General features: G+C 43.8%; 1 protein-coding gene across 1 annotated transcript in view; it reads left to right on the forward strand.

Annotated features, from left to right (window-relative positions):
- Positions 1 to 22,638, forward strand: part of mdn1 (midasin AAA ATPase 1) — a 79,278-nt gene that overhangs the window by 888 nt on the left and 55,752 nt on the right. The window contains exons 2-29 of the mRNA XM_078275429.1: positions 1 to 19; positions 1,900 to 2,124; positions 3,405 to 3,512; positions 3,727 to 3,919; positions 3,997 to 4,206; positions 4,841 to 4,972; positions 5,137 to 5,240; positions 5,808 to 5,922; positions 6,146 to 6,297; positions 9,711 to 9,792; positions 10,017 to 10,112; positions 10,273 to 10,385; positions 11,156 to 11,304; positions 11,420 to 11,480; positions 12,170 to 12,381; positions 12,472 to 12,575; positions 12,714 to 12,858; positions 14,490 to 14,700; positions 15,246 to 15,393; positions 15,616 to 15,723; positions 17,115 to 17,266; positions 18,319 to 18,497; positions 19,023 to 19,231; positions 19,664 to 19,810; positions 19,893 to 20,034; positions 20,122 to 20,256; positions 21,425 to 21,563; positions 21,826 to 21,958. The exon at positions 1 to 19 is cut by the window's left edge and continues 208 nt beyond it. Of these exons, the coding sequence (XP_078131555.1) occupies positions 1 to 19; positions 1,900 to 2,124; positions 3,405 to 3,512; positions 3,727 to 3,919; positions 3,997 to 4,206; positions 4,841 to 4,972; positions 5,137 to 5,240; positions 5,808 to 5,922; positions 6,146 to 6,297; positions 9,711 to 9,792; positions 10,017 to 10,112; positions 10,273 to 10,385; positions 11,156 to 11,304; positions 11,420 to 11,480; positions 12,170 to 12,381; positions 12,472 to 12,575; positions 12,714 to 12,858; positions 14,490 to 14,700; positions 15,246 to 15,393; positions 15,616 to 15,723; positions 17,115 to 17,266; positions 18,319 to 18,497; positions 19,023 to 19,231; positions 19,664 to 19,810; positions 19,893 to 20,034; positions 20,122 to 20,256; positions 21,425 to 21,563; positions 21,826 to 21,958 (3,923 nt within the window). The remainder of the gene's footprint in view (positions 20 to 1,899; positions 2,125 to 3,404; positions 3,513 to 3,726; positions 3,920 to 3,996; positions 4,207 to 4,840; positions 4,973 to 5,136; positions 5,241 to 5,807; positions 5,923 to 6,145; positions 6,298 to 9,710; positions 9,793 to 10,016; positions 10,113 to 10,272; positions 10,386 to 11,155; positions 11,305 to 11,419; positions 11,481 to 12,169; positions 12,382 to 12,471; positions 12,576 to 12,713; positions 12,859 to 14,489; positions 14,701 to 15,245; positions 15,394 to 15,615; positions 15,724 to 17,114; positions 17,267 to 18,318; positions 18,498 to 19,022; positions 19,232 to 19,663; positions 19,811 to 19,892; positions 20,035 to 20,121; positions 20,257 to 21,424; positions 21,564 to 21,825; positions 21,959 to 22,638) is intronic.

Raw genomic sequence — 22,638 nt, forward strand, 5'->3', positions numbered from 1 at the left:
TCAGTCCTGATGCTCAGGGGTAAGTGCACTCACATAAGCCCCCAGAGAGGCTGCACCAGGACACATGGCTGCATTTACTCAGTTGGGGGCCCCTGTTGGCACCCTCCACCAGCTCTTCTTCTCTTCTCCATGTATCTTGTTGCCTTCAAGTAAACCGATGTATTTGCACATATCATTTGAAATAACAAAGGTATTTTAACTATTTTTTTGCACAGGACCCTTGAGGTCTATTCAGTTAATATCACCACAGTAAAACTGGGGCTCTAGCGGCCCTGAGGGTCTGGGGTCTTTGCCCAGTTGGTAATCCAGCCTTGACAGTAGCTGCCATGCTTTGATCAAAGTTGGGCAAAAAAGGACACATCAGTGGTCATCTCATGTATAGTCTGGCATTTCCAGCTTTATCTCCACAGCGCTGTGGAGTAAGGGCTGGCTACACCATAGATGCATTCTGGGAATGGAGAAAAAAACACTGGGTTGTCTTTAAACCAATCACAATGGTCCTGGGCGGCGCTAAGCTCTGGAGCTCAGGAGGGATCTTGTTCTGGTGGAACATTTGGACATACAACATCCAATATTAAATGAAGTTAACTTTTGACACAATACGGTAACGTGAGCTAGGCCTGCACAATTCGGGGAAAAATATGAATCACGATTCTTTTAGCTTAGAATTGATATCACGATTCTCTGCCACGATTTTTTTCTCACCAAGTGTAATGTTTACTGCACACATGAACCACGACAGAACTACTAATTGGCAGTACCAAACATAGATTTGTTTTTAGCACCTAGAGCACATTGGTCATCACCACCAGCCTGTAAACACAGAGGCTTCAATGAATAAAGATAATCAAGTACATACTGGCCATTTAAGTACAGCAGGCTACCAAAAATAGTGACATTTAACCATACCTGCAAACTAGTTGCTTTTCGGTGAAAATCGCCACGGGAAAATGTCATCCACGTGAATCGTGTAGATCCGAAGAGGTAAAGAGATATATCACCTTTTTCAGCCCTTCTGAGTTTGTAGGTATGTATAACACATAGAACTAAACATGGCCCTGATACAGGCTCTATCTGAACTCCTTCAACATGTCTTTACATAATTAAAACATGTCAATTTCAAATGCTTTCAATAAATTAATTGAAGGAGAAAAAAAGAAGAAAATAAATTTGTAGTCATTTAAAAATGAAATCGTGACTTGAGATCTTTTTTATAACGATTTATCGTGCAGGCCTAACGTGTCCTAAATGACCTAAACATATTCTTTGTAAATCTTTCCAATCATTCCCTGAAAGAACCAAGCAGGTCTGCCTTGTTACACCGTCCACATCTTCTTCTAAACTTGACATGGTCAGCGTGCAGCTCGCTAGCTACAAGGTTGTTGTTGTTGTTTTACGAAGAGAACAGAGTTTGAGAACGGAGACACACAGAGAGAGGAAGGGGAGGGACATCACGCCGGATGTCATGCAACTATTCTCGAAATTCCGTTGATCCAGACTACCTCATGTATACAAAGCTGCAGTATGGCAGTTACTGTTGTACCGTTTTCCAAACATCCTACAACACATAAATGACTGCTGTTTAATTTCTCCAAAAAGAACAAAAACTGAGATCACAAAAGCAGTAACTTTTTTATTACTTTGTAGTACATCTTAAAGGGCTACTCAAGTGATTTAAGTATTGCACTTTCACTGAGTTGGGGGACTTGACAGAGACCAAAATAAAACAATGGTATAAACTAGTGAAAAAAGTCTGAAATATCCTGGCTTTAAGTTCCTAGTAGCGCTCAAGCTCCAAAAATGCTGAATCCTCTGGCACTCAAACACTGATGCAGGAACCTAAGCATGCATTTCTGCAGGCTCCGTCACCCTGACCAATGCTCTACTTCTCTCCATAAGGTTTGCTGCGAGGTACTTCAACGATGCCCCCCCAGTGTTTCAGAGGCTCTTCTTCACCAGTGAAGAGTCCTCGGCTGTTCAGTACGGCCCCAGGAGGATGAAGCTGCGTGACCTCATGGGTGCCACCCTCCGTTTCCTCCAGAGTGATTGTGCCAAGTTTCGAATGCTCTGGGACTGGAGTCCTTGCGTGTCCCAGCTGCTCACTAGCGATGTCATGGTGCGAGGGTATGTACCTGCTTTCTCTTCTGCCCTACAGAGGCTTCATGGGCCATTTAGGACCTAAAACCCTTAACTAAAGCTGGTTTCATTTGAAATCCAAAAAGAGCGTGCTTGATGTCTCTGTGACGTGAGGTCAGCTCGGTAATGTTTGAAGCATTTCTAAATGTAAAGACTATGTGGGTGTGTTTGCATTGTTCAGCTCATTTCCTGCACATTACTGCTGACTGCCTTTCCAAAGCATGCCATCCTTGTTTCCTTCAACCATTAGGTAGGAGGTCACGTTTTGGCTTTGGTTTGCCTGGTGGTATGTCTGTCAGCAGGATTACAGAAACACTACTGGTCTGGTTTTCATGAAACTTGGTGGAAGGGTGATCTGAATCACGGGGCACACGCAAATTATTTTTCGGTTTCGTTAACATTGCCAGGTAGGGCGTGGTGTCAGAATAATTAGAAAAATGAGTTTCTGACTGGTCATATTCACCGAGCATTAACATTGTGAGAGAGGACATGTCTTGGCGGAGGTCTGCGCTCTGAGTCCTTCTTGTATTTTCTTCATCTCGTTTTGAAAGTCAGCTTGCAGAAACTTGAAAAAAGACAATCCACAACATTACGTCTACATTTATCATTGTTGAAGTAATGTTGTCATTTATCATAAAAAAATATAAATAAAAAAAAAAGTTGCTACAATAGGCCTTTTTCACAGAAGACATTTTGACATGTCACAATATTAATAGCACGTATGTAAATGATAAAATGACTGATGCTGGTACTGTTCATGCTGGCTCAGTGTCATGGCTTACTGGCACACTTGAATAGATCAGAAGCATCGTTAATGTTATCAGTAACAGCTTTTCCTACTGAGAGTGGCCACAAAGTCTGCTGGGAAAACCACTTCTGGTGTCCGGAGGGTGTTGAGTCCAAGCGGCAACAAGCAAGGCTCCATGCGGAAGCTGACATGCGTGATGTGGAGTGTTTGAGATGTTTGCTTCACTGACATGCAGGTCTTTCCCTGGTCCCTTGCTCTGCCAATTGCCAAGATGGTAATGGGCAGTAATCCAATACCCATGCTGAAAACATCCCTTCAGAAACCAAATGATGACGTCACAATGTGTTTTTTATTACTTATTTTCATCCATATCTGTCTTGCTGTTAACATTCAGCTCTTACATTGTTAATACTGTTGTATGCCTTTCTGTAGCCTCCCTACAACAGTTGTAGACTCTTTGCTGTCCTGCTTGTGTGCTCAATGAAGTAAAAGCACTGTATTTTCTCATTGTCTCCAACAGGTACACTGCCCATTGTTTAGCACTGGTCTCTCATATGACTGATAATCAGAAAAGCATCTTCCTGAGGAAGGTACTGACGAGTGATGAGATCCTGCACATGAAAATTAAGTATGTACCTTTTGTTTTTCCTTAATCTATTGTCATAATATGTCAAAGTGTTATGGATCATGTTTAGTCTCAATCAGAAGTGGAAGAAGTATTCTGAGTCCTTACTAAAAAAATACTCAATTACAGGTAGAAGTACTGCACTCAAAAGATTTCCATTGAATAAAAGTACAGAAGTATCATGTCAGAATCCTCCCCTTTTTCCTGGTTCGTTTAGAGCTTTGGAAGAAACTCAGCAGCTGGAGGTGGAAAAGGCCCTGGTGTTAGCCAATCAGGGCTCTGTGATGTGGCGCCAAGAGAAAGCTAATAAGTTTACCAGGGGCCAGGTGGTATCAGAGGACCTGTCCCAGAATGTGGTAGCAGTGTGTGGTGTTGTCCTACCCAGGATCGTTCCTAGACAGGCGGAACAGGTATGTTCCCTTTGCTCTGTCCCACCAAACAGTCTGCTGTTGATCTTTCTGGTCCTAATATTAATCCTAATTTGCAGAGGAACCAAAAAGATCTGGTGCTGGTGGACTCAACCTGCCGCAATCTGAGAAGACTGGCGTTGGCTGTGGCTTCCCAGACGCCTGTGCTGCTGGAGGGTCCCATTGGATGTGGTAAAACTGCTCTGGTTGAGTTCATGGCTACTGTCACGGGACATACAAAAGCTACAGAGATCCTCAAGGTCCAGCTCGGGGATCAAACTGACAGCAAGGTGAGAGTGCATGGAGTCAATCTAAACTTAAAGGGGCACTTCACCAATTTTACACATAAGATTCAGTTTTTCATTACACAGGCTTAACAGAAAGCATTACCACGAAATGGAGAAACACTGGAAACGTATACACACACACACACACACACACACACACACGGATGGATGGATATATACACAAACAAACACACTGAATGTAATTCCCAGGACTGATCAGCTGTTTCCTGTCAGCGTCTTCCCAGATATTCCCATAACGTCTTGTTTCCGTACATGAAACATGGCGACACTAGCTGATATGAAGCACCAGAAAGCATTACGAACTGGATATGTGAGGTTTGAAAGAAGTGGCCATTAAGGAGGCAGGCAGGTTCTTATTAAAGACAGTATGGAGTTGCGTTATGGGAACTGTAGGATCCACTGTTTTTGAAGCCTGGCTCATTCAAGGGACTGAAAGGGTCAGGGTATCTCAGCCTCTGCTGCTTTGATTTTCACCATTTTAAATATTTAAATATGTCCCTTATGTGTCCCCCAACTTTTTTGGAAGTTTAAATACTAAATCCATGGAGTGCCTCTTTAGCATTCAATGCAGGTAAGGTGAAAGGCTGAACATTTGCGAATGTGTTTTGTATCACAGATGCTGCTCGGGATGTACCGGTGTACTGATATACCAGGGAAGTTTGTGTGGCAGCCAGGGACGCTGACACAGGCTGTATCTAAAGGCCAGTGGATCCTCTTGGAAGACATTGACCACGCACCTTTGGATGTGGTGAGTTAAAACTTAAAGGAACAGGGCCTAACCCTAACCCTAATATTGTCAGTTCAAACATATACTCAATATGCCTACATTCTCTGCATATATTCTTAATAATCAGCTTAATGTAAATGTATCATTGCAACAACCCATAACTGAACTGACATGTCCTTTTTCAGATATCTGTGCTCCTGCCTTTGATGGAGAATAAAAAGCTGATGATTCCAGGGCGGGAGGATTGCATCGATGTTGCTCCTGGATTTCAGTTTTTTGCAACAAGAAGGTAATAATGTCATTACGTTGTAAATGCACTTATGGAACAGCAGTTTGTACTGATAGGATTTCTTTGTGGTAACCTGATTATCTTTCACTATTTGGATGTGTCCCAGTGTCAGAACATGTAAACAAAGTGCACACTGCTTTTGACGTTTAGGCTCCATGGACATCCCACTGGCTGTTCATGGAGCCTAAACGCCGTGGTCTGCAGCAGATGCCATGGAGGGAAGGCACACACCGTTCATCAAAACAGCTCATGCAACTCCCAAACTTGTTCATGAACCGCTGGCATTTATCAAGTTGAAACAAGAAATTCACATTTCACACACAATTTGTGCAGTTAAGAAAGTTTGGTGAACTTGCAACATTCATACGAGTGGTTCTTTGCATGAGGCCCCATGAGTCCTGTATTTGGGGACAACAGCACACAGCTGTCCACACAGACAATGATGGAAGTAGTTGTGTTAACAACAAAAATACGACCCAGCCTGCTTTGACACCTCCTCATACCCAGCCAGTCTCTGCATACAGTGGGCATGATATGACATCAGTATGGCTGTTGTACTTGTTGCAGGATGTATCTCAGCGGTGGCAGCTGGCACAAACCACAGAACTCTCATGCAGCACTGCTGGACAAGTACTGGACCAAGCTGCAAATGGGCAACATGACGCGAGAAGAGCTGAAGAAGGTGAGTGTTGTTGGCTTTGGAGCCGCCACACCTCTACAGCCCCCCAACAGTTTAGTACATGACTTCACGTCATTCCCTGCATAGCTCCAGGACAATTAATATCGTAGTCCATAATACTTCTGGTCAACACGTTAATCTTTTCACATACAGATTTTTTTATATTAGACAAAAACCTTCCAGAATGACCCTGGTATATTACTAGCTTACCCCTGTCTGTGTGTAGGTGCTTATTAGCAGGTATCCACAGCTGACGGTGGTGTCAGACCGTCTCCTGGATATCTTCTGCCAGCTGACTGGGGACAGGCACTCGGACCTGGACGCAGGCAGCCTGCAGGACAACAGCCCCCCGCTGGAGGGGAGGGCACTGTCACTGAGGTGAGGCCCAGCTCACTACTTTCTCTGCTCCTCCTTTACTTTCCTTAGTCTGGTATTTCTTTAAAGGTCTAGTGTGTAACGTGTTTAGTTGTTCATTATCAACATCTGTGTTGCCCGTTCACAAACTTGTCCTTTTTCATGAATATTTACCACCACCATCAATTCCAAGGATTCCTTTTGGCTTGAAATTTGAAACTGGGGTAGACGCTCCATATTCATGCTCCATCTAGAAATATGTTAGCCGGTAAGGGACATACAGGACATACTGCTCCGCCTTTCACGTTTTCGCTGTCACATGATAAACTCACAGGTGCTGCTAATGCTGCTAACGGGTATCGTAGCTTCCCGGCCCCGGCAAGTTTGAAGAAGGAAACATGGAGGACCAACACGTATTCAAAATCCAAATTTCAGGAACAGGAGTCTTCTTCTTCTTCACCCAGAAAAAGAAAAAGGAGATTGAAAAGAGCAAGAGACCGGCTTTTTGAAGCGTGAAGGCTACCGTAGCTGGAATACGTACTTTGAACTGCGTGGCGTCAGAGAGTTGATTGATATATGATCTCAACACTAGATGGGAGAAATTCCCACACATTGGACCTTTTAAATCAAGTGATGCTAATCTTTATTTGGTAAGTATCTTCACATTAGAAACCCAGAAGGGAAACAATTCAATAAAACTCAATAAATGGGGGATGGGGCAAAAAAGTGTTCCTGCTCTCTTGAGGTGGTTTTTGTCTTTGGGAAAAGAGTTGATGCTCTAAATGGGATATAGAATATGAATAAGTTCTGACGTAGTGAACATATTTACTCACTCGCTCAGTCACTCGTCGCTCCATGTTTCTCTGGTAGACTCTTCGATGGCCGAGGCCACTTGTTTAGCAGCCTCTACTGTTTCCTGGAGGATTACAGCCCTGCGTAGCCTTCTATAACTTCTGACCAAACTACGCTGTAGCCCTATCCTTTTTTGCAACATTTGAAAAGTTTGCTCATAATTAGCTTGACAATTGAATTGTGTTACAAGTTGGCTCCTGCTTGTAACAAAAATGAGGAAGCTCACACAAACGTATACTTAATGGCTTTATTTGGCCAAACTAGAACATAAAGTTGAGGCCAAAATTATTAGCCCCCCTTATGAAATTAGACAAAACTCTTGATTTCGCCATGGAAATGACCATTAACAACAAGTGTTTATGGTGTATTTGTTTCCAAAATAACAAAGACAAAATGTCCACTAAGTTTGATTAGGATATTTTATTGATACACTGAGTTGAAACAAGAGAGGGCAAAAATGAGACGTCCAGAATGATTAGCCCCTGGACCATTAATAGTCAATAGTGTACCCTTTCTGAGCCACAACTGACAACAACCTCTTAGAGTAGTTCTTTACTAGGTTGGCACAGGTCTCCTGAGGGATTTGGCCCATTCTTTCATTGCAAATTGTTCCAGCTGGTCCAAATTGCGTGGTTTCCAAGCATGGACACTCACTGTGAGCAGCCGCCACAGATTCTCAATAGGATTGAGGTCTGGGCTCTGTGCGGACCACTCCAGGACCTTGGTTTTGGTATCCTTCAGGAACTGTTGGACCAATTTCGATGTATGCTTTGGGCCATTGTCTTGTTAGAAGACCCAGCGATGACCTAAGGCTAGACTACGAGCAGATTTCTGCATATTATCCCTCAAAATTTTAATATAATTTTCTTTTTTCATGATGCCATGCACCCAAACAAGGCTCCCTGTGCCTGAGGCTGCAAAACAGCCCCACAGCACGATGCTCCCACCACCATGTTTAACTGTGGGAACTGTGTTCTTAGGGTTGAAGGCCTCTCCCTTTCTTCGCCAAACATAAGCAACATCCATGTGCCCGAACAGTTCCAGTTTAGTCTCATCAGACCAAAACACAGACTTCCAAAACTCATCTTTACCTTTCAAATGTTCACGGGCAAACCTCAGTCTGGCTGCTCTTTGAGTAAAGGGGTTCTTCAGGGACGATGGCCCTGAAGCCCACCACGATGAAGAGCCCTCACAACTGTGTTCCTTGAAACATCAGCTCCAGAAGATGCCAGGTCAGCAACCATCATCTTGGCAGATGGCTTCTTGCTGACATCGCTGACTGTTTTCCTCTCCAGAGTTCTTGAAATCTTGCACTTATGACCATGCCCAGGTTTGTTTCTTACAGAATTTGTCTCCTTGGACTTGGCAATGATGCAACATACAGCGGTTCTAGACACTGAAAGGCTTGGAAATTGCAGTTAGTATAGCCTTCCCCCTTATCATGAGCCTCCACTATCTTCTTTCTGAGCTCAAGACTGATTTCCTTTGTCTTTGGCATGGTGAGTAAAAGTACTCAATAATGTGTTCAAGTGCCCTGTTCCTTGGAGTCCTTTTATGCTGATTGAATGCTCAGGTGTTGTTAGGAAGCCAATTGACTGCACAGGTGTGGTTTGAAAGCTGATTGGTTAATTAGGTGTGTTTTTGAAAGCAAAAATTCCCATGGGGGCTAATATTTTTGACCACCCCATTTTCCACTGTATTTGATATAAAGCAAACCTAAAAATGTATTTTATATTCCAAACTGGTGAATGTTTGATTATATCAAGTTTTATCAATGCAGCAAACATTGGGAAGAATTTTAGGAAAATGTTCCATAATTCCTTGGGGCCTAATAATTTTGGCCTCAACTGTAACTTTAGTGCAAACATGAAAATCTGTAATATCAGTAGGATCATGTGCCATTTTCATGAAAAAGTACACATCTTGGTATCTGGCGCCTCTGCTCCTGACAGCCGGCATCAGCTTTGTGCCCCTTGGCCTTCCATCTGTCAGACACCCCCCCCTCCAAAACCACCAGCCAGTCTGCAGCGGCAGGCTTTAATTAGCTTTCCACTAGCTGCTGCTGTGTTCGATAGAGTATTGATTGGACTGTCCTGTATGCTGGAATCCCACTTTTTTTTTTTTATTTATTTTTTTTTTTTTATTTTCCCCCCAACCTATGACAGAAGCATCTTGGACAAATTAGCTCAGGCTGTACCTGTCAGCCATTGATTACAAAATCAAAATGAGACACATCTGTACACACAAAACGAACAATACAAACCAATAAAAATAAAATAATGGAATCCCACATTCCACAGGTCAAAGCAAGGCTTTGTTGTTAGGTAACACCTCCTCACTTACAGACATTATCTGCCCAGCTGCTTTTGGAAGTTTCATCAGTGTGATGTGTGTGCTGGCCAGGGTTTAGCCGTTAAATCAATGTGTCTCTAGTTTCCGTGCTCTGCACTTCAATCGCACAAATGCGCTTCATTGATCAATGTCATTAACTGCAAAGTTCATCATCATCATGTTCATATGTGGGTCATTAGGGTTCATGCTCCTCATTCATGATTATTTCTGTTTTCTTCATCACGACTCGGCAGGGACCTGCTGAAATGGTGTGAGCGGATCAGTGTTAACTTTGACAGCACGTCCTCAGCCACAGCACAACATGTCTTCCAAGAGGTTAGTGGCTGTGATCTCTTCAAATGTCAGCGAAAAGAAAAGAATTTCATTTAGTTGTATTGAGTTTAGTACTGCTCAAATTATTTTATGTTATATATTATTACATTGCACTGGGATGTGTTGTGATTGAAGCCAGGGTGTAAAACCTCTAATCAGACGAGTGGCGATTCAGGTTGCATGACTTGTATTGACTGATGCCTTGTGGTGGTGCCTGTGGTTGCCAGGCTCTGGACTGCTTCACAGCCATGCTGTCTCGGCCTGACAGTCGACTGCGAATGGCCGAGATCATCGGAAGCAAGCTCAACATCTCCAAAGAGAAGGTATGTGACCAGCCAGCTTTGGCAAAAACATAAGGACTGGGTTCATGCAAAGTACCCCCTACAGCATTGATTGATTAAAGAATAAGCAAGTAGTATTTATAATCTACATTGTATACAGAAACATGTCTGAATCTAACTCCTGGCTGCTGTTTGTCTGCAGGCGCAGCACTTCTGCCAGATGTACCAGCCGGGCATCTCGCAGAGCGAGCTGGAGGTGGCGGTGGGCAGAGTGACTCTGAGTCGGAAGCAGACTGAAGCGGTGCAGCTGAGTGTGTAAGTGGGACATCCTGCCTGACGCCCCCTTTGACCTCTGTTTACACCAAATATGCATCAGCTCGTTGCTGTGCCAACATCCAACTACTGATAGGGCCAAATAGACCCCCTGCTGGTAAATTGAATAAACATTGGATTGATTTAAAACTGCATTATGGTAAACAAACCCAACAGGACATGCCCAAATTTCCACATTGATTCTTTCCCAAAGCCAATATGAACGGGTGTCAGACTTTAACAACAAAGCAGAGAGAGAGAGAGAGAGAGAGAGAGAGAGAGAGAGAGAGAGAGAGAGAGAGAGAATAATGAATTACCATTTTAATAGTAACCCGTGATCTCGAGATAACAGGATTAAAACAATAACTGTCACACGGCCTCCTTAGAAATCTTTACAAATTGATCTAAATGAAGTTTAAATAGGAAACACAATAGTCACTGTATATTCTCCAAAATCTGTCATCTTTCAGTTCATTAAATGTGTTGACACTGATTTAAAGGGCAGTGGTGGGTTAAAGAACCGGGGACTGGGAGGTCGCCGGTTCAATCCTCAGACCAACAGGATCAAATCTGGGTGGGGAAAGTGAAAGAGCAGCGCTAGTCTCTCCCTCATTACCACCACTGAGGTGCCCTTTAGCAAGGCCCTTAACCCCAACCGCTCCAGTGGAGCTGGCTCAGTGGTTGTACTGGGCAGTATATTATGGCTGAGGGGACTGACACGGTATATTTACATACATGTAAACATTCAGCGTGTTGTGTATTCCCGTGAACAGGGAAGTGCAGACCTTTGCTGCCACGCGTCCCTCTGCTGTGCTGCTAGAGCAGCTGGCTGTGTGTGTGGCCAAAGCAGAGCCTGTTCTCCTGGTGGGAGAGACGGGGACTGGAAAGACTTCCACCGTCCAACACCTGGCCAGAGTCACAGGTGAGCCCAGGATCCCGGCTCGGCTACCGTCCACAGGCTGAAGCGTCCATAAATACCTTCACATGGTCTGACAGCATTCCTGATTCAAGTCTTCCTTATTGTTTGTTGAATCCAGGACACAGGCTGCGGGTTGTGAACATGAACCAGCAGAGTGACACTGCCGACCTGCTCGGAGGGTGAGTGACACGCACACTGCACCTTAATAACATTACCATAACATTTCCCATCACACACACATCCCATGTCTTGGTGATATCGAGTACCATCTGTCATTGTGATGGATAGAAAGTGTTTGTGCAGAGCGCCTGCAGACTAGCTGAGAGGTTACAGAGCAACACATATCAACATTCAAACAAAGGGTTAAAACAATGAGCAGATTGACAGACAGTCAAGAGAATTAGGGAAAACAGCTGCTGAATAAAGGAGTGATCCCCTGATTACAGAGTGTTTCTCCATGGGGCCAGTGTAGAGCTAAGCAACCAATGACAGCCAGGAGTAACCTGCAACGCTGCATGTGCTGTATCTAACCCTGCAAAAGCATCACACACTACAATAAAGGACAGCAGTAGAGCAAAGAGCATTAAACTGTATCTCTTATAAATGTGCATGCCAGTCACTCAGTTTTACACTATTCTACTAATTAAAATTCATTAAACACTTTTATTAGGTTTTGAGAATACAAACACTTATTGGGTGAGAAAGGCTCAATGAAATCTCCACAGTGTACTTAAAGCACAGAGCAGGTCCAGGTCACACCTCCTGTGTCCAAACACACTCCAGCATTCATTTTCCAAATGACAGAAAAGGGTTTCTGTGTCATTGCTGGTGGATGGCACATATCTTTTTCTTTTTCTGTCTAATGCAGGTACAAGCCAGTAGACCACCACCAGATCCTGCTCCCTCTGCGGGAAGCCTTCGAGGACCTGTTCTCCCAGACTTACTCGAGGAAGCAGAACCTGACCTTCCTGGGTCATGTGCAGACCTGCTTCAGGGGGAAGCGCTGGCAGGATCTGCTCAAACTCATGGACCACGTGTGCAAGTCTGCGCTCACTAAGGAGCTGCAGGAGAAATCAAATGGTGTGCACGGGAATACACAATGATAACAGTTAGTAAACTGGCTACTGTAGCAATGAAAGACTAATTTCTCGTGTGTGCGTGTGTGCGCAGCTGCCTTGCTGCAGGAGCAGTGGGAGACGTTGGCTGCCAGGCTGAACCAGACCCAGCAGCAGATCCGAGCCTGTGAGGCAGCCATGGTCTTCGCCTTTGTGGAGGTAAAGAGCATATTACATTTCTTGTATCGGGGTACCCTGGTAGCCCTCTGTCTCTCCTGGTGTCCTGTCACTCTCTGTACTGTCAAATAACGGCTAAATGCCTCAAAAGTGAATGGCCGTCTTTGTATTGGTGTGTAGGGAACATTAGCTCAGGCTGTGAAAAAGGGCCAGTGGATCCTGCTGGATGAGATCAACCTGGCGGCAGCCGAGACCCTTGAGTGTTTGAGTGGACTGCTGGAGGGCAGCGCCGGCTCTCTGGTGCTGCTGGACCGCGGAGACACCGGTGAGGACTGCTGCTACTCATAGGGTTGGGCTTTCATAGTGTTTTATCGAAAGACTGATAGATTGTTTATTAGCCACACGACCAAGGCCGCTGGAATGATCAAATCCACATCTGAATCCCTCATTGAATACATTTAGATTCAGCTTTCAACATTTGTAACCAGAGTTAAAAAACCCTGAAACCTTCAGTTGAGCTCTTTACTTTATGTTGGTAGAAACACTTTTTGTAGTTACAGTCTATAAATGTTCACAACAATCTGTAGATCAAACCCAAAGATGAGCTGCTGATTCAGTACGGGTTGGTTAGTGTTGTAACAGGGTGACGTTTTTTTACCCAGTGATCTTTGAAACGGCACCGATGTCAGCTGTCAGACCACATTAACCATTAGCTGCTCACTTCAAACCTTAATGTTAATCAGCTACAGCTCATATGATCTGTTGTAAAATGACAAGCTTTATACACTGTTAATAAGAAAGAGCCTCAGAGTTTGTTTTTATTATACCAGAAACTGACAGACAGACACTCCATTTCCCAAACACACATTGAAGAGAGTTTAGCCACACTGAGGCACCCCAAAGATAAACTGTAGAATACTACTTTTCCACATTATAGCCTCTAACTCAGAGTTGCGTGGAGTCGCTGCGTTCCAGCTGTGCCGTTGTTTCGTCCCGTGTTGTGCCGTGCATCCTACCACAACGGGAGCGTCTTCAGAAGCAGAGCGTTATTCCTGACAAATTTAGTTGTTTTGGTCATTTTTGTTAAATAGTTTCTTCCATTTAGTCCAGTTATCAAAGATTTGAGGCTTAAAATAGTGTAGTGATGATAGAAACAATCAGAAGTCTGCACCGGGAGTTTATTTTGAAAAGTGACCGGATGTTGTAGCCGTTCAACTCCCTGCCCTGCCCGGCCTGCTGATCGCCCCGGTCGGAACACAGCGCAGACTAGAGCTGAAGATCTTTGCCCGGGTTCAGTCTTAATTTCTATCATTGTACACGGGCTCGGGCTTGCGTTCTGGGTTGCGCGGTAAATGAGCGGTCAGGTGATGCGTTTCGATTAGCATGAAAATGGATGCTGAGGAGGTGACGTGGAGGCTGGCCTCTGGAGGACTACTTTTATTTCTTTGTTCCAACTTCCAAGTGGCCGATAGTCTCAGTTAGTCATGAATAAATTATGTTAAAAAATGACTAAATCTTGACAAAAGGCAAAAGAGCTGTGTGCGTGCGCACACCTTTTAAAAAGGTGTCAATCAAAATGTACTTGTCGGGCTCGGGTCAAATTCTGTCAGGCTCGGGCCTTGTCGGGCCGAAATTTTAAGGCCCGATTACAGCTCTAGCACAGACGCCTCTGGTGGAGTCTAGGGGTGAGGCCAAACAGCACTAAATAAATCACTGCTCAATCTATCTATCGATCTATCAATCATCAACTAGTTCTGCTAAACACCTGAGCTTGCTGACTCTCCTGACCAGACACTTGATGCACATGTGACATTCTAAAGATCACACTGATTTGTGACCTTGTTGTGTGAATCAAATATATTTAGCCATTTTGCATAGTTTTTTCTATATTCCTGGGATTGTTGCTAATATATATATATATATATATATATATAAATTTTTTTTTTTGGATCCCAGAGCCTCTGCTCCGCCACCCAGACTTCCGTCTCTTTGCCTGCATGAACCCAGCTACTGATGTGGGCAAGAGAAACCTGCCGCTGGGCCTCAGGAACAGGTTTACTGAGCTGTATGTGGAGGAGCTGGAGAATGAGGGGGACCTGCAGATTCTGGTTTCAGACTACCTCAGGTTCCTGAAGCCCCCCAGGAGTGTTATCAGCGGCATCATCAGGTCAGCCTTTATATAATGTTACAGCTGGTGCAGTTAACATGGCTCCAACAGGTCCTTTAAAGGTTGGGAAGAATTTCACAGAATAAAATCACAACGTTTTTGAAATTAGACATGAGAGTGCTTGGATTTACATATTTTGTGCAACAATAGAAATGTAAGTTCTTTGAAAGTTTTAAGGGTCACCCCCCAAGAGAACGTGAATCACACAAACAAACAATTTGACATTATTTTGGAGCATTATTATTACCATATCTGTGCCTGAATCGTTAGAAAATCTGGAGCAGATAATAAATAAATTACACTCTAAAAGCTTAAAGACAAAACTAAAGAAGACCACAGTAGACAACGACAATCATTAGATCTGAGAAAAGTCATTTAGTTTTAAAGTGACATTAATTTTACATTCAAATGGCTTAAGTGGTGTCCTTCTAATGCTAGGGAAACCCTGTGGCGTGACTGCTCACTCTACACTCCCGTTTGTTGCAGTTTTCAGAATCCTGCAGAAGGCTCAAGCTAATTCACTCCTTAATTGTGTTTGTGTGCAGTTTTTACCTGTCAGTACGAAAGGAGGCCACCTCTCATCTGGTGGATGGGACGGGCCACAGACCCCACTACAGTCTGCGTACTCTGTGCAGGGCTCTGAAGTACGTGGCAGCAAACCCCTGTAACAGTGTGCAGCGCTCACTCTACGAGGTAGGAGCCTCGACAGAAATATCTTAATAATCCCTCTCTCTCTCAATAATACAATGATCTCTGTAATGTGTCCGTTCACTGAAATTCAAAGGAAAACCATTTGCTCATGTCCTGCTGGTGATACTGAGACATGCCAGCGGTTTGGGGTTAGTGACACCTGGTGTATGAAGGAGTTTAGATCAGCTGCATGTAGTTGACCTTGGTCCTGTCTCCTGGTTGCAGGGTTTCTGCCTGAGCTTCCTCACCCAGCTGGATAGAAGTTCTCACCCTCTGGTCCAGAAACTGGTGTGTCAGCACATCCTGATGGGGAACACCAAGTGTCTCAAACAAGTAAGACGTTCTGACACCTAGTTCCTGTCTTTTCAAATGTTGATGCTAAGTGTTTGATGGGGTTAACAAATAGTGAATATGGATGTTAGAGGGCAAAGCAAACACAAAATAGAACCAGTAACAAGTGCACTCAAACAGTTCATCTACTTTATTTACCTCAGCTGCAGAGAGCTGGCGGCCTTGTCCTTCCCTGGCTGTAGTTCTACTTTCACATTTTCCTCCCTGTTTTCTGCTCCTGTTGTAATTTAGTGTTGATGGAAATCAACACATTTCTGTGTTTATCTGCTGTTTTTGATACATTCAACACAATGCACATTTCCACAGCACTAATGTAATCAGTAAAAAAGCAGAGTCATGCCATACTCACCACTCTGCTGTTGTCAGTTTGCATTCACTCATGTCTCTCTCTCACCAATGACCGGGGTCAGAGCGGGGTTATCTGCCCCGTGTTCAACCCTTCTTTTGTTAATTCAACCCGGGGTGATCCCTGGTCATGACAACTTGGATTGACCTGGGTCACAACCCGGGAGCCCTAACCCTAACCCAGCAGGCAGGCAGGCTTTTACTGTGAAACATCTGCAGGAAGGGTTGCTTTTACTGACAGCTGCTTAACAGCATGTTTAAGAACTAGAAATAATTAGTGAAGAAAACAGTATTCACGTTAAAAAAGCAGCAGAGAAGGACTTGAATCTGTTGCACATTATCTGTAGGCTCTGCCATTGTTTCCTTTGCTATGCTATTTGACAATTTACCGTAAGAGAAGAAGGCTCAACGAGCCAGTTGTGATCATTTTTAGTCAGATACATTCTATAAACTTTGAAACTAAGTTTACACCCCCATGCTAAAGTTGACTAAAAAGAGGAATAAAAAAATCATCTTTTGGAAATTGATCTTAATGCCTTAATTAAAAACAATAGGTTTTTAAAACTTAAAGGTTGGATTTTTCCTCATTTATTTAAATTAAGGCATTAAGATCAATTTCCAAAAGATGATATTTTATTCCTCTTTTTAGTCAACTGTAGCATGGGTGTATTCACTTATGCTGAGCACTGTATGTATATGTATTTATGTAGACATGCTATTTTTGTTGATACAATTGTTTTTAGGACTTTTTCCTTTTCCAAATCTAGGGGTAAGTGATAGATAGACAAAGGTTCGACAATTCTGTGATTTTGTAAGAAGGAAATTTACTTGACTTCACTAAAGGGTGTCTAACATAACGCTTACTGTTTCGGGTATGTGTAATTATTTTTTAAGTCCTTAGCAGCAGCACCTTTTGTAAACTATTAGATAAATAGTTCATAAGAGTGTTTAATGTCGCCCTTTATGTACAAAAGGGGTATTTGTGAACAATAGGAGAGGAAAAAAGCTTTTTGTAATGTGTCCTGCAGCCTATCCTGGCGCCCTCAGATCGCCGCTGCGTGGATGTGGAGGGCTACTGGGTGTCCCAGGGGGAGATGGAGCCGGCTCTGGACCCCAGTTACATCCTCACCGCCTCAGTCAAACTCAACCTCCGCGACCTCGCCAGAGTGGTATCTGCAGGGTAGGAAAATTGTTCCTGACTCTCTGCCCAGGATTTCCCCCAAATCAATGGGTGCATCTATAAATGTCCACACGTTCATTTTGTCAGAGCTAATTCTGGCCCTTTAGGAAAGAATGCATCAGGACAGAAAATGTGGTTGGACTGAATTCCCCCTGCAGTCAGTGATCTGCGATCAACTTTTCTGCCTCTGTGTGGCCTGTGTTAAGGACAGCCGACCTCCTGAACTCTTAACTAATATTTGTAGATTTTAAGAGCCTTAGTGAGGTCCAACGCTGCTGCTGTGGGGGGGGTCAGGTCTGGCTCTTAGTCAGCGCTCCAGCTCATCCCAAAGGTGTGGGATGGGGTGATGTCAGGGCTTTGTGCAGTTTAGTCATGTTCTTCCACAGCAAACTGGGAAAAGCATTTATTTATGGAGCTGGCTTTGTGCAGAACATCATTGCATGGTGCAGCATAAAGCTTTCCCTTAAATGGGCCCAACTGATGCAAAACAATTTGAGACCAAATGTACACACAAGTATGTTGACATACAAACAACACAAAAAAATGGAATTGATTGGCTGTATAGTGTGCGCAAGTTTACATTGTGGTATACAAAACAAAGACATTTAATTTGAGGTTTTGGATTGCTATTCATTTCTTAAAGCTGCATTAACTGAGTTTGAGTGCTTTGGGCCGACAGTTTAATGTTAAAATCCATCTATAGTCCCATCCTGTAGTGTTGCTCAGCAGAGGGGCATGAAAAAACATTAGAAAAACATTCTGTAATGACTGCAGATGGTATTCTCTTCAGTTAAAGCTGCAGTAAATGATTATTGTGTTAATAAAATAAAGTAATACAAATATTGATAGTGCAGCTTTAAGTATTGACTTGTTTAATCATACGTAATTCTTTGTCACAATGTTAGCATACCTATCGCCTGTCATGTATGAAGGTGTTCTGGCTGTATTTGTGGCTGCTGTCTGACTCAGCGGCCCCGCCTCACCAGTCGATAGCCCCGACCCGACCACCCCCCCCTCCCATCACTCTCTCTCTAAATGTTTGGGCCTCGCAGGACTCACCCAGTGCTGATCCAGGGAGAGACGTCTGTGGGGAAGACCAGCCTGATCCGCTGGCTGGCTGCAGCCACGGGCAACCAGTGTGTGAGAATCAACAACCACGAGCACACCGACATCCAGGAGTACATTGGCTGCTACTCATCAGACGCCCGGGGCAAGCTGGTGTTCAAAGAGGGTACGGATACTCATGTTGACCTGTTGACATTTATTTGTACATTATCTGAAACGAGATTTAACACAAAAGCAGTATCAAGAGTAACAACCAGAATACTTCAGTTTAAGGAGGAAAATATTGGGCGCCTGGGTAGCACAGCTGGTAGAGCGCGCAGCCATACATAGAGGCTCATTCCTCGACGCAGTGGCCCAAGGTGCGACTCCGACCTGCGGCCCTTTGCTGCATGTCAATTCCCCTCTCTCTCTGTTTAGCTGTCCTATATAAATAAAGGCCTAAAATGCCACCAAAAATAATCTTTAATAAAAGAGGAGGAAAATATTGTTACAGACGTCGAAGAAAGTAATCAAATCCAAAGAACAAAAAGTGCGACCAGCTGTATTTAAAAATAATGGCATATTGTGCAGAACAAAGATGTGAAACTTAAAAAAATGGATTCTGATATAATGTACACGTAGAACTAAATCTGAGCAGTAAACTGTAAGATTGCAGCATTTATAGGCTAACGCTACTCACTGTGTGCTGCAGGTGTTCTGATAGACGCCATGAGGAAAGGCTACTGGATCATCCTGGACGAGCTGAACCTCGCCCCCACCGACGTCCTGGAGGCTCTCAACAGGCTGCTGGACGACAACAGGGAGCTCTTTGTGGCCGAGACACAGGAAGTCATCAAGGCGCACCCCAGATTCCTGCTGTTTGCTACCCAGAATCCCCCTGGTCTCTATGGCGGTAGAAAGGTATAGCATTCATTCAGTCTGAGAGATTTCTGGATGGCATGGTCACAGTGAGGTTCAGATCGAGATATCTTGATAACCACTGGTTAGATGGAATTTGATACAGATATTCATGGTCCCCACAGGATGAGTTCTAATGTCTTGGTGACTCATCTAGGCCCTTGCCCCTACCACTTAGCCCTACCACTCTGTTTTGCACGTTCACGTGTAGGGGTAGTGATAAGATATCATTGTAATCCTTGACCATCAAAACATAGGGGTAGACATCACATATTCTGTGTTATGTTTGGTTCAGGAGATATGATGCAAAATACATTATTTGGTCAGTCTGAGTCTTAAACTCGAGCCCCCTCTCTGAGTGGGGCTAATAAACTTACTCCACTTGTATCCAACATCTAGAAACCGTTTGAGTAATCTTTCCTGACTGATCTCCAGGTGCTGTCCAGGGCTTTCAGGAACCGCTTTGTGGAGCTGCACTTTGATGAGCTGCCCAGTGGAGAGCTGGAGACCATCCTACACCAGAGGTGCAGCCTGCCTCCGTCCTACTGCACCCGGCTGGTCAAAGTCATGCAAGAGCTTCAGGTAACTGGACACTTGTGTATGTCGTTGCTGTTACCTTCCTGTTCTGGGTGATCCTAACTTGATGTGTGACATGTGTTTTCAGTCCTTACGCAGGGGATCTTCTGTGTTTGCGGGGAAACATGGCTTCATCACACTCCGAGATCTGTTCCGTTGGGCAGATCGCTACAGGCTGGAGGAGCAGGCCGACGCCTCTCAGGACTGGCTGCAGCATTTGGCTGACGATGGTGAGGCTCGTCACACTGTCTGTTGAGTCCCCAACTGACACGGTGTTCCGTTGAAACCTGAGGTAAAGTTGTTGTGGTCTTCACCAGGGTACATGCTGCTGGCAGGACGTGTGAGGAAGCCCGAGGAAGAGGCCACCATCTTGTCCATCCTGGAGAAGCACTTCAAGAGGACGGTGAACCCTGAAAGCCTGTTCTCTCAGAAACAGGTCACAGGCCAGTTCAGTAAGTGGAACACTAGCACATGCTGATCCAGGGCCACCTCACGCTGTCGCACTGTACTTGAAGTTTGGTTGAATAATGCAGAATGTTTTAACTGTTGTCATTTTTGAATCCAAAGTGGCTTCACTGAGTCTTTCATCAAAATCTGTCATTGTTTTAATCGAGGTAGAGGTTTAGCTCATCTCAAAGAGTCAACCTGCTATTCCGATACAAACATAGAGAGATAGCTGTGAGCACATGGCACTCACAAAATATACAGTACATCGCAGAATCCACATCCAATCCACTCTCCTGCTCTATACTTTGATGTCAGACTATGTCACTTATGAAAGAAGAAATGACACCGTCTTCCTCCTACAGATATGTTAAACTCATGTGCAATGCATTTTGGGGTTTGTATTAGCAAGTTTGTATTATTTGCTATTGTTCAGCAAAAGTCTTGCTTCAAGGGATTACTCCCTCAAGAGATTTTTGATTTAGATCAGATTAGATAGACTTTATTGATCTCAAATTAGGAAATGTCAGTGCTACAGCAGCAAAATATCGGACACACAGCACACATACAGAATATACAAGAAATAATAAATAGGATAGAATACAAGAACAACTATTCAAAAAATAAAGGGAAAGAATGTACAAACTTGTATATACAAGTGGCGAATAAGAATGTCCAACTACTTAAATAGTATTTATAAAGATGTAAGTAAAACCTAGGTTTGTGCAAGTTGCACTTAGTGCAGTAGTGTGATGTATATAAGTCTTGATGAAGTGTAAAAACCTTTTGTTGCCTGTGGTAGGAATGACTTCTTGTAGCGGGTCAGTGCGACGCAGTAGCTGTCGGAACCTCTTAGAGAAGGTGTGTGTGTGTGTGTGTGGGTGGGTGGGTGGGTCGGGGTTAACCATGATAGATAACCGTTTGTTCAGTGACCTCCTCTTCACCACAGCTTCAAATGTCTCCTGTTTGCAGCCAATAACGGAGCCAGCCTTCCTGATCAGTTTGTATTTATCACATCTGAGTGGAAGGTTGCCTATTAAACTCCATATTCCTTAAGGTTGCTTCTGAGCTCTTTCAAATGTTGATAGAAAGGTGATAAGGTAGTGCACATAAGTAAACTATGAGGAGAGAGAGAGAGGCCATGAACTCATGTTGGCTTGGTGCTGTGATTGGCAGGTCCCTTCATTGACAGCATCGCCGGGGTCCCAGAGGAGTTTCGCCATGTGGTGTGGACTCGCAGCATGAGAAGACTGGCTGTGCTGGTAGGACGGGCGCTGCGATTCGGGGAGTCTGTCCTGCTCGTAGGAGACACTGGGTAAGATTCACATGAGCAAGGGCCAAACCATTCTGTCTTTATGAAGGGTAGAGTAAAATGATCACTTAGTCATGGAAGCAGCTTGAAATATCCAGCAACTCCTGGACAGATTTAGATAAGATATTGTACATGAGTAGATGTACAACACACTATGACACAATGAATTCTTAGAACTTTGTTTGTGTCCTTACATAGTGTAAAGATCTGTATGAGTGTCTGGGGATTTAAATCATGCTAAGCTCTTCTCCTGTTCCCTCACCAGATGTGGAAAGACTACAATCTGCCAGCTGTTTGCTGCTCTGGCTGCACAGAAGTTTTTCTCAGTCAACTGTCACCTACACATGGAGACGTCTGACTTCCTGGGAGGCCTGCGGCCTGTCAGACACACACATCAGGTATTGACGTGGAAATGTAAAAACTCCAAAGGAAAACAAACCTAAGGTTTATTTGAAATGGCAGAAGTGAGCAAGATACGTAACAAACTAATATCCTAAAAATAAATCCAATAATTGATTTACATTCCACTTTCATTCCCACTTACATTTCTGTCTCACCAGACGCTTAGAGAAACAAGATTAGTATGTATGTACAGTGGGGCAAAAAAGTATTTAGTTAGCCACCAATTGTGCAAGTTCTCCCACTTAAAAAGATGAGAGAGGCCTGTAATTTTCATCATAGGTACACTTCAACTATGAGAGACAAAATGAGAAAAATAAGCCAGAAAATCACATTGTAGGATTTTTAATGAATTTATTTGCAAATTCCTCGGGAAAATAAGTATTTGGTCACCTACAAACAAGCAAGATTTCTGGCTCTCACAGACCTGTAACTTCTTCTTTAAGAGGCTCCTCTGTCCTCCACTCGTTACCTGTATTAATGGCACCTGTTTGAACTTGTTATCAGTATAAAAGACACCTGTCCACAACCTCAAACAGTCACACTCCAAACTCCACTATGGCCAAGACCAAAGAGCTGTCAAAGGACACCAGAAACAAAATTGTAGACATGCACCAGGCTGGGAAGACTGAATCTGCAATAGGTAAGCAGCTTGGTGTGAAGAAATTAACTGTGGGAG

The sequence above is a fragment of the Sander vitreus genome, chromosome 18, assembly GCF_031162955.1.
Source record: "Sander vitreus isolate 19-12246 chromosome 18, sanVit1, whole genome shotgun sequence".
In the NCBI taxonomy this organism is placed as follows: domain Eukaryota; kingdom Metazoa; phylum Chordata; class Actinopteri; order Perciformes; family Percidae; genus Sander; species Sander vitreus.